General features: G+C 40.6%; 1 protein-coding gene across 3 annotated transcripts in view; it reads right to left on the reverse strand.

Moving 5' to 3' along the window:
* The window catches only part of PDE6C (phosphodiesterase 6C), a 42590-nt gene extending 35356 nt beyond the window's left edge, over positions 1-7234 (reverse strand). For all 3 annotated transcript variants that reach the window (XM_087932434.1, XM_087932433.1, XM_026710511.2), the window contains exon 1: positions 6519-7234. In XM_087932434.1, the coding sequence (XP_087788560.1) occupies positions 6519-6998 (480 nt within the window). In that variant the 5' untranslated portion in view covers positions 6999-7234. The remainder of the gene's footprint in view (positions 1-6518) is intronic.
* Between the last annotated feature and the right edge of the window lie 2820 nt (positions 7235-10054).

A 10054-nucleotide genomic window follows, 5' to 3' on the forward strand; every position in this document is an offset into this window, starting at 1 on the left:
AATATAATTTTAGTGTGCACATTATAATTTTATATAGAGTACATCCTGGATCTCACTTATAGATGTCAGTTGAGGTTGTTTTTCAAATAAATTTTAACTCTGTCTTAAAATTTATTTTATTATCTGTACTGGTCTTTGATTACAATAAATTGAAAATTGAAATCAATCCTAAGGAAAGATGCAGCTACCCAAGAGTTGCAAATGAGGCCTACCTGAACACTCCATCCCTCTCTTCATCACATTAGCCTTTACCTTCAGATCCAAAGTGCTGCATGGACCCCCCAAAAAGAATATTTTAATGACATGGTGACATTTCAACAAGGTCCCACTTACCATCTTCAGGCTGGTGTTTTCGGCTTCGTGCTTGTGCGAGCAAAGCATGATCGTTACAGGTTGTTACAACACAGGAGATTACAGCATATGACCCAGGATGTCACAACAATAGAACTCAGAAGGTCATCACACAGCCCATTACCCAGGTCGTTACAACACAGGAGATTACAACACAAGACCCAGGAGGTCACAACAATAGAACTCAGAAGGTCACCACATAGCCCATTACCCAGGTCGTTACAACACAGGAGGCTGATAGACACACAGCCAGCACCTCAGCCACACAGGTTCTTATGAAAAAGCCAATCAATCTGCAAACATCAATTCCATCAACCAATCAAGAAATAACAACACAGCCAACCAGCCCGCTTACAACAGAGCCAGCACACCACACCTCCCCACCAGTATTTATAGAGAGATGGCAGCTCCGATCATGCTTTGCTCGCACAAGCACGAAGCCGAAAGCACCAGCCTGAAGATGGCAAGTGGAACCTCGTTGAAACATCGCCAAGATACTCTCAATCTTACACGGGAAAAGACCCGAACACGTAATATAAAACAAGTAATACTATTGCCTTTGGACTATAACTCATTATCGGTCAGTTTCACCATCTTATGAAGAAAAAAATTATGTATGTATTTATTTATATATCAAATTTGTCTACTGAGAAGTGAGAAGTGACTCTGGTGGCATAAAGCAAAAAAAAAAAAAAAGTATGCAAAACATAAACATGTTGAACACAGTCATATTTAAACACACACACACATACACACACACACACACGCATATACATATATGAGACATTCTGCCACTAATAAAGCCCTGAAGATCCCACCAGTTTCCTGAGACCTCCCCGCACCCCCGAGGCCTGATGACAAAGCCAGATCTCGAGGGGCTTCTGGGAAGTGAGGAATGAGGCTGATCTCCCTTCAGGGTTGAGAAGGTCCCATAAGACAAATGCCTCAACAGAGAAGGTCCCCCGCCCCCCACCTCCTTGGGCCTACAGAGAGACAGGCCCTGCAGCATGCCTCTCCTGTTGGAACTGATGGGACAAGCAGACGTAATTGAGGAGACGTGGTCCTTCAAAGAACTTGGTCCCATGCCATGAAGGGCTTTAAAGATCAAGACCAGCATTTCAAATTGGACCCAGAAGTAGACCGACAACCAATGCATCTTGCATTACAGCTGAGGCATAACACGTGCAGTTTTAGCATATATAACTGCCCATCCTACTGTTTTTTTGCACCAGCTGAAGCTTTCAGATAATCTTCAAGGGCAGCCCTATGTAAAGTGTATTACAGTAATCCAATCAGGAGGTGACTAAGGTATTAGTAACTGTGAGCAGAGATTCCCAATCCAGGAACAGGTGTAACTGGTATGCAACAAAGCTGTGCAAAAGCTTTTCTAGCCACGACTGCAATCTGCAGTCCTGAGTCTTAGGAGGCCCACAGATTGTGCACCAGGTCCGCGATACCTCACCCCGTGGTGACAGAGGAGCTCACCCAACAGCTTCACATAAATATTGAATAAGAGCAGGGAACTCCGCATCCTCTCACATACTTGGTTCTCGGGCAGGATCTCTTCTGCTTGAACATACCCCAACTGGACCTGACAACAACACAGTGCCACCTACCCACAATCCCCTCAGACAATCCAGAAGGATACTATGTTCAATGGTATCAAAGAGCGAGGGCAAGGATGGATGAATGATTGTCCACCCTGTTTTGCCAGAGAGCATCTAAAGCTGCAATCAGTGCCACTTCCATTCCATACCAAGACCTGAATTCCAACTGAAAGGAAAACAGATAACCCACTTCATCCAAGGAGTGGGTTAAAAGAAGTTCATAAAACTTCTGCATAATCACTGTCAGCCTCCAAGAATCATTCTTCTGTGGGGAAGGTTGCTGGAGGTTTAAGTTGGTGAAATATAAAAGTTGGGATGTTTTCTTGACTGTGTTTACTGGCTTAATGCACAGATGTAGCCTCTTATTTCTCTAGGCCAAGGTCAACCATCTTGGCATACTAGATGTGTGAAACACCACCTGAAGATGCCTCACATGACATTATACACACCTGGCCACTTTGAATTATTGGGGATGGGAACACGGGGTAACTTTCTATGTGTGATTTTCGTGCCTATTGCTTCAGATCTTGTATTTCTACTTATGCTACCACTTCAAATTCAGTAAAGGCCCTTTTCTCTATAATAATGGAGCCTAAAGTTTTCTTTCTTGGATTTTGAATGGAGCTACACCTAACAATCACCTTCTCAATCACCATCCCCAGAAAATGGAGGTTAGATAATGGATGAGAATTGCCCAGAATAGTGGAACCCAGTGATGACTTCCTGAGAAGGAAGCAAACCAAGTCCTTTTTAAGAGGTAAAGGAACAACTCTCATTCAAGACACCACTAGTGGGTCCACTTATGTGACAACTCTCAGGCTACTTTAACAAGCCAGGAGCGGCATGCATCTAGAAAACAGTCCTAAAAGACCCTGTCCATTTTCTCAGTCCCAAGCGGTTCAAAACAAATAACAATGCAAGGCTCCTCCCCAGGCATCTTCTCTGGACCTACAGCAAGGCTGGAGTCCAACAAAGTTAAGCAAAATTTGCCCAATAGATACTGAGCAAATTATCCTGCACATCTCTGCAAGAAGTTCTCTGAGCCTTTTCTTCCCAAGTTGACACGTTCACCGTAAACAAGGTCAGAAGATGGTAATCCACAGATGCAGAAAAGATGCCGAAGCATTGATGCTTTACTACCCTTAATGTCACAAGGAAGGCCTTAATAGCAGCTCTAACCCATGTTTGGTCAAGTTCATCCTTTGCTGAGCACCAGTGCTCCTCTAGATGTCTCTTCTCATCTTTTCATCTCCCTCAGATCATCCATGAACCCCAGCAAGTGACGGGATCTGCAACTGGGGAGAAACTGCATGGATGCAATCCCACCAAAAGCCATGACAGCCCTCCTATTCCAAGTGGCAACGGAGGCCTCAGATGCACTGTGCAGCAACCAGCAGGAACTCCCTCTGAAACCCACCTGGGTCAATCTGTCACCAGGGGCAGATCCATCTAGTGGGCCCAGCCTCCCTGTACTGGACAGTGACTCTAGAGAATCCAATGCTAATCAGGGCATGATTTGACCATGAGAAGGGAGACACCAAGAGCTACGCCATTTCAGATCTTACAACCACTGCTCCGACAGGAATACCTCCTGTTAGATCGTGGATGATGCCCATGGCATCAGGATAGACATCAACTCCTGAATTATCTCAGACCGCATGGCCTGAGAAGGCAGGTTGAAATCACCCAAGATTGTAAGTCTAGGGAATTCCACCAACCCAGAAATGGAATCAAGATGCTCAGGCAGGGAATCACCATGCAGCAGAGAAGCTGGTACAATAGTAACAATCCCAACTGATCTCTAGACCTCAACTTAATGAACCGATTATCATATCCAGGCATCTGTGGTAAAAGCATCCTGAAAGCCATAAGGGATTCCCACATGACAATTTGCCAAACCTCACCCACTTTGAAGGAGAATTATTGCTTTCCTCAGAAATGAGAAGTGGAAAAAACGCTGTTATTATGAGAATACTCTCTTTCCTGTTTCCAGGAAGATTTGCTTACCTCAGGACAATAACCACCTTTTTATAGCAAAGCTTTGTGTGAAGCTCAGAATACCTCACCAAATAGCCATTTTTAAATCCTAAACCAAAAGGAAATTATCAAATGATTATTAGCCTTAGCGAAGTTGTAGTTTACACATTGAGGCCCCTATTACAGGAGGCTTAAAAGCAGGTAATAAAAGGGGCTTCATTTGTGCAGTGATGGTCACCATCTTGCCTTTTTTAAAAATACGTTTTCCACTCCTTCCAAAGCTCCAGAGAGGGAATTTTCTTTTGAAATGCAATTAATTAGGCCAGAGGGATAGCATTAATGAAAATGCTTTAATTGGTCTCCCAAGATATATCTGCTTAAACATAAAGGATTATTCTGAGTTTAACAACAATCTGGGTTGCTATCATTAATTTGTCATGCAGATTTTATAGTCCAATTCCAAAAATTCTACATGCACTAAAACTGGAGTTGCTGCAGATTTAATCTTCCCGTTAAGAAAGGGGATTTCCTATGAGATTTCAATATTGGTTTTGTTAAAAAGGGGTTGTTAAATATAATGCTTACTGTTCTCCTCCTGATAGGATTACGATACCTGGTCTGTAAAAATCCACATGGCCACTAAGAGATATCGAAAATTGAGCTGAGTGTAATTTTTGAATCCATGCATGTTCTCTTCCGCTAGGAAATTATCAAGTCAATGTGTAATGTCAATTTTTTCCATAAAAGCAGTTCAATTATTTCTGAAATGTTTGCTTATTTCTGAATGTCCAAGTTGAGCACATGGGAAGAAACCAAATAAACACAGTGCAGGAATTCCTGCATCCACAGCTTAGTTGATTTTGGAGAAGAATGGCTTTGTCTCCGGAGAGCTTCCTAAGATGGCTTTATGTTAGCTCCAAAATTTGCCTATTACTGTTTGTCTGGGTAATTTCACATTAAATAAACTATTGTTCATCATCTCCTGCTCAAATTAGATATTGCATTCTAATGAGACAGAAAGAGCATACTTTTTTTTGCAATTAACATACACATATGGGGAGAGGGAGAGAGAGAGAGAGACTTGTATACATATATACTACTGTATATGTATGTAGAAAGTGTAGACTTTTCTCATTGGTCTTACAACATACACACACAACAGGGAGGGGACAGTAAAATGAGTCTGTAAAATTCATAGGAAGTGTTCCCAAAGTGATGTTCTTTAAATTAGAGGAAATAGAAACATCTCTCTGTATCAATGAAAAATTAAATGAAACTTCTTTTCAAGAAGAAGAAAAAATGTAAAACTAGTAGGCTGCATCAAATTGACAGATTAATTCTGTTAGTTTTAGGTATGCCTGACTAAAAGGAGCACATTGATTGTGAGTTCGTAAGTGGTATAAACTGTACTCACAAGAAGGGAAGGCAAGGAAAGGGAAAAAGAAAATAATGAAAATGAAAATATGTCAGGATTTAAAATTCTGCAAAAAATTTCTCCCACACTCACAGAGCAGACTTAGTATGAAAATCAAAACCACTGAATTCATTTTGGCTGCAATTCAGGATGATTCCCAAAAAGCAGATCATATTCTAGATCCTTGTTTAATGCTACACTTCCTACTTATTTCAGTCTGTTTCCCCAAGAGAAAATTCTTAATGGATTATGCCCCTGGTTCAGAAATAATTGCAACCACACAGCCAAGAATTAGATTAATTGAGCCACAAGCCTATTGTGATTCAATCAATCTTTATTATGGTCACAGACTAGAATTGGCCCGTGGTGGTTTGTCTTAGTCAAATAGCTTTCTGCAGCACAAAAATCAACCCAGGTGCTACCTGGGAAATATCAAGCGATATTTGATGCATTGCCTGTTGCTATCAACAAGGGAGCTTGGTAGATAATCCTTATAATTCATAAAGTAGATTACAGGAGAATAAACCAAGGAGATCAAGAACAATCTTACCTCATTGGACTTAGCACGGTTCATCTAATATTCATGATATAGGGAATTCCTTCAAACTAAAATAGGGTGATCGTTTCAAATTATACGGAAACCGAAATCTGCATGTTGTTAAATAAATAAGACTAATTTCAACCAGTGGTGGGATTCAGCCAGTTTGCACCAGTTCGGGAGAACCGGTTGTTAACTTTCTGAGCAGTTTGGTGAACTGGTTGTGAAAGAAATCATTAGGGCAGAGAACCGGTTGTTAAATTATTTGAATTCCACCACTGATTTCAGCCCAGTTTGAAATCAGGAGGGAAAGTAGGCAGGAGCTTAGACTCAACTATCTCAGATATGGATTTGCTTTAGACATAACAATCCTTCCTTCTTTTGCCTATAGTTTAAATAGTGCTCTAAAATAATCTCATTTAAGATGCTGAAGAATATGAATTGTTAAATAGTTTCCTATTTGAAAAAAAAAAATTACGTTCTGCCAGTCATTTCAGAGACTTGGCACATTTATGGAAGTCTCTATAGTTCTATATCCCCCTAATTTTTTTTAAAAAAAGTCTTTTTACACCACTCCGGAACATAAAATGACTTTATCAATTTTCCAAATTCAGAAGAAATTCCTACTCACCTTCTTTACATCTGGAACATTAAATGATTTCTTAGTATGAGCAGTCCAACCTACTATCCCAATGTCCAGAGGAAAAACAATTTCTTTTTCAGGATTCACCAAATTGTCGTCATAACTGGAAGTAGGGGTGACATCGAAGAGCACGCTAGCTAACTCTGGGGTACCATTGCGAGAACGGCAAATAAACATGCTACACCTGTCGGCTGCTATTAATTGTGCCAACCTTTGCAGGACTTTATGTGAGATCTTTTCCACACCAGCTTCATTATCCTGGATTTTGGAAAGCAATTCCAAAAGTATCTCACATTCTTCTACCCTGGTCATTTCTTTGAAGGAGACACCTTCCTTCAAATTCTCGGTGTTGACTCTGAAGAGGTTTGTTAATGCTTCTGGGCGAAGTCTTTTATCATAAAACTCCTTGGCAAATTGCGGGTTGTTCTCCAAATATTTTTCAACATCTTCTTTGTTGATTTCACCCATCCTGCTTGGCTTCTCTTTGGCAGATTGTTGTTGCTGTTGTTGTTGTTGTTTTACTCTTGCATCCCCACCAAAACCCAGCAAAAGTCTGATTTTGCTTCTAGTGGGAAAGGGGTATGTTGTTCATTACATCTGCACCAACTATAGACACTAGATTTGTTCTGTGGTTTTTCCAACCTTCTAAAACCCTTGAAGTATGACAGCCGTCCAGTAGCTTATGCCTTCTTAAGTGAAGGATCCAGTGACTGCTAATTAAAGAGATGTCAGGACACTAAACCCTTCAGCATTCTCTAACTTGCCTATTCTAAATCAGACATTTAGCATGCTAAACCAATCTAGCAGTTGCTACATCGTGCATAGTATAGAAAAGATACCTGTAAAGGGTGTACGTATATATTTTCGCTTGCTCGCCCTTTCTTGTTATTAATTTTCTCAGGGAGGATTTGCATAGACAATCTTTCACATCCTGGAGATCTGCATTCACATGCATTGGGTATAAATGATTCATCGATCTTGGATGCAGAAATCAAGCTAGGATCCTTTTAAAGGATTGATGTTGCTTTCTCCGTGGTAGGAAGTATGTAGTGCTAAAAAGCATAGCACGGAATTCCTACACCAAATAAGAGAGGCAGTTTGTGCAATAATTAAGGCTACAAGGTGGGAGGTCATGAGTTTTAGTTCCACTTTAGTTCCACTAGATGTCTTTGTGCCAGACATCTATCTCAACCTTGGGAAGGAAACAAACTATTTTTGAAAAAAAATGGCAAGAAAATTGCAGGAATTAGTCCAGTCAGGAATCAGTGCTGATGCTTAAAGGAATCAAAGCATTTAAAATAATAATAATAATTTTTTTAAAAATCATCCAGCTATCCAGCTCTGAAAAGAGAAGAATTGCTACCAGCCAGTAAGCTGAAATACATAGGAAGGGTCAATAAAACACTTTAGGATACTGTTCTCCAAACACATAAAGAATTAAGGGAACTTGTAAAATTGGCTGTAGAGCCCTCTCTGAGCTTGGTGTTTGTTGTTGTTGTTGTTTTGCAAACCTCATACCCTTCTAGTATTGATGATGATGCCTAGGTGGGTAATGCAATGTCTGCAAGAAAACAACCAAGCTCAGAGAATATTCTCTTCTATTGGTACAATTAGTTGTTTCTTTTTTTTAATTTAGTAAATATGGAAATATGATTTAAAAGTGTATTATGTGACTTTATATTTAAAGTCACTATAAGATCATAATAAACTAAATTCCATTTAAGATAGGTGACAAATGCTGATTGGCTTAAATGACTCAGTTGAACTTTGTCCCCAACTCCTGCCTAAACTTACCTACCATTTTTCTATTATTAATACTATTTCCCTTATGGTTGGCCTTGTATTATTACCAGAACTAAAGTCAGAGGTCAAACCATGATCATTTCATAAAATGTGTCATATATGATCTGCATCAGTACAACAAAACTCCCAATGCATTTACCACACCATTTACCATGAAGTGGTACGTGAGGGGGAAAAAATAACTTTTACTTATTTTAAAGTCAGGATTTGGGGTATTACATTTTCTTTTCAAAATAATACAAATCTTCAAACTGACCCTGACATCCCCTAAACTTTGCTAAAGATGTTACCTAGCCTGGTAAATTAAATGTTCGGAAATCAACCCATAAGCTCGGAGAACGAACGTTCACCCTCATCCTACAATCTGAGCTACAGATATTCTCCACTATTGCAAATCTTCAAATTTCAGCAAGAATTTTTGGTTAGTTCTCTCCTTTACCAGATTATTCACTTATAGGTAAACCACAAAAGAGGAGCTAGAAAACACCTTACAGAAGACAGATGACTGTTACAGGTGAATTGGTATAGATGAAATTTGAAGCTAGGCAAGTTGCTTAAGAGTATGTGAAATACTGTATGAATTTTTAAAAACTTAAAGAAGACGCATCTTTTCTTGGCTTGATGTGGCTGGCTGCTGTGAAATGTGCTCTCTGTTTTCCCAACACACATGTGCCTACAGGGGTGGGATTCAAATTTTTTAACAACCGGTTCTTTGGGCATGGCTTGGTGGTCATGTGACTGGGTGGACATGGCTTGGTGGTCATGTTATTGGCTGGGTGTGGCCAACTCAATATAACTCACATCGAGGCACGCATCTCCTTGCCTGGCCTCTCATGACTGTGGAGATGCTGCAACAGTCGTAAGTGTGAAAAATGGTCATAAGTTACTTTTTTCAGTGCCATTGTAACTTTGAATGGTCACTCCACACAAGCACAGAACCAGCAAAGGAGGGGAAAAAAATTCCAGAGAAGTTCCTGAGACAGGAAGACTAACCCTTCCAAGAATCTAATAAGGGTTAACAGAGAAGCAGTTTCTGTAAGCAACACCAGAATGTTTCCTTCCTGCCTTCCTTACAGGATTAGACCAGTAATTTCTTCTAACAACCGGTTCTCTGAACTGCTTAGAATGTTAACAACTGGTTCTAGTGAATAGGTGCAAACTGGCAGAATCTCACCCCTGTGTGCCTGCCCAGCCATGTTGCCTAGTCTGTTTTCTCCTCTGAAAGAATTCCAGGCATGTAGAAGCCCCAGAGCTAGTCTGAATGCCCAAGATTGATTTAAGATGCTGAAATGGCTTGACAGCAAAGGGTTACTGCATAGATCCATGCGCATGATTTGAGAAATTCTTCTACGTTCTCTTATCTCTCTCATGATAGATTGAGACCAGTAGTGGCTTCCTATCTTGGTCACTACTGGTTCAGTGGGTGATTGCGTGTGCACGCCTGTCCCTTAATGCACATGCGTGCACACTCCTAACATGCGCACGCACCCCTAACATGCGTGCATGTGCCCTTAAAGTGCCAGTCAGCTGAGAGAATGAAGAAACAAAAAGCTAGGAGTGACCCTCCTACCTGCCCATGTGTTTGTCGCTTCTTTTATCCTCTCAGCTGATTGTCGGAGGAACCCATTTGGCTTTACTGGTAGTTTTTTAACTACCAGTTTGACTGAACTGGCCTGAACCAGTAGCATACCACCGCTGATTGACACTAAGGGTTGCTCCAC

This window comes from Pseudonaja textilis, chromosome 4 (genome assembly GCF_049901715.1).
Source record: "Pseudonaja textilis isolate UNSWEBS1 chromosome 4, rPseTex1.2, whole genome shotgun sequence".
Classification (NCBI taxonomy): domain Eukaryota; kingdom Metazoa; phylum Chordata; class Lepidosauria; order Squamata; family Elapidae; genus Pseudonaja; species Pseudonaja textilis.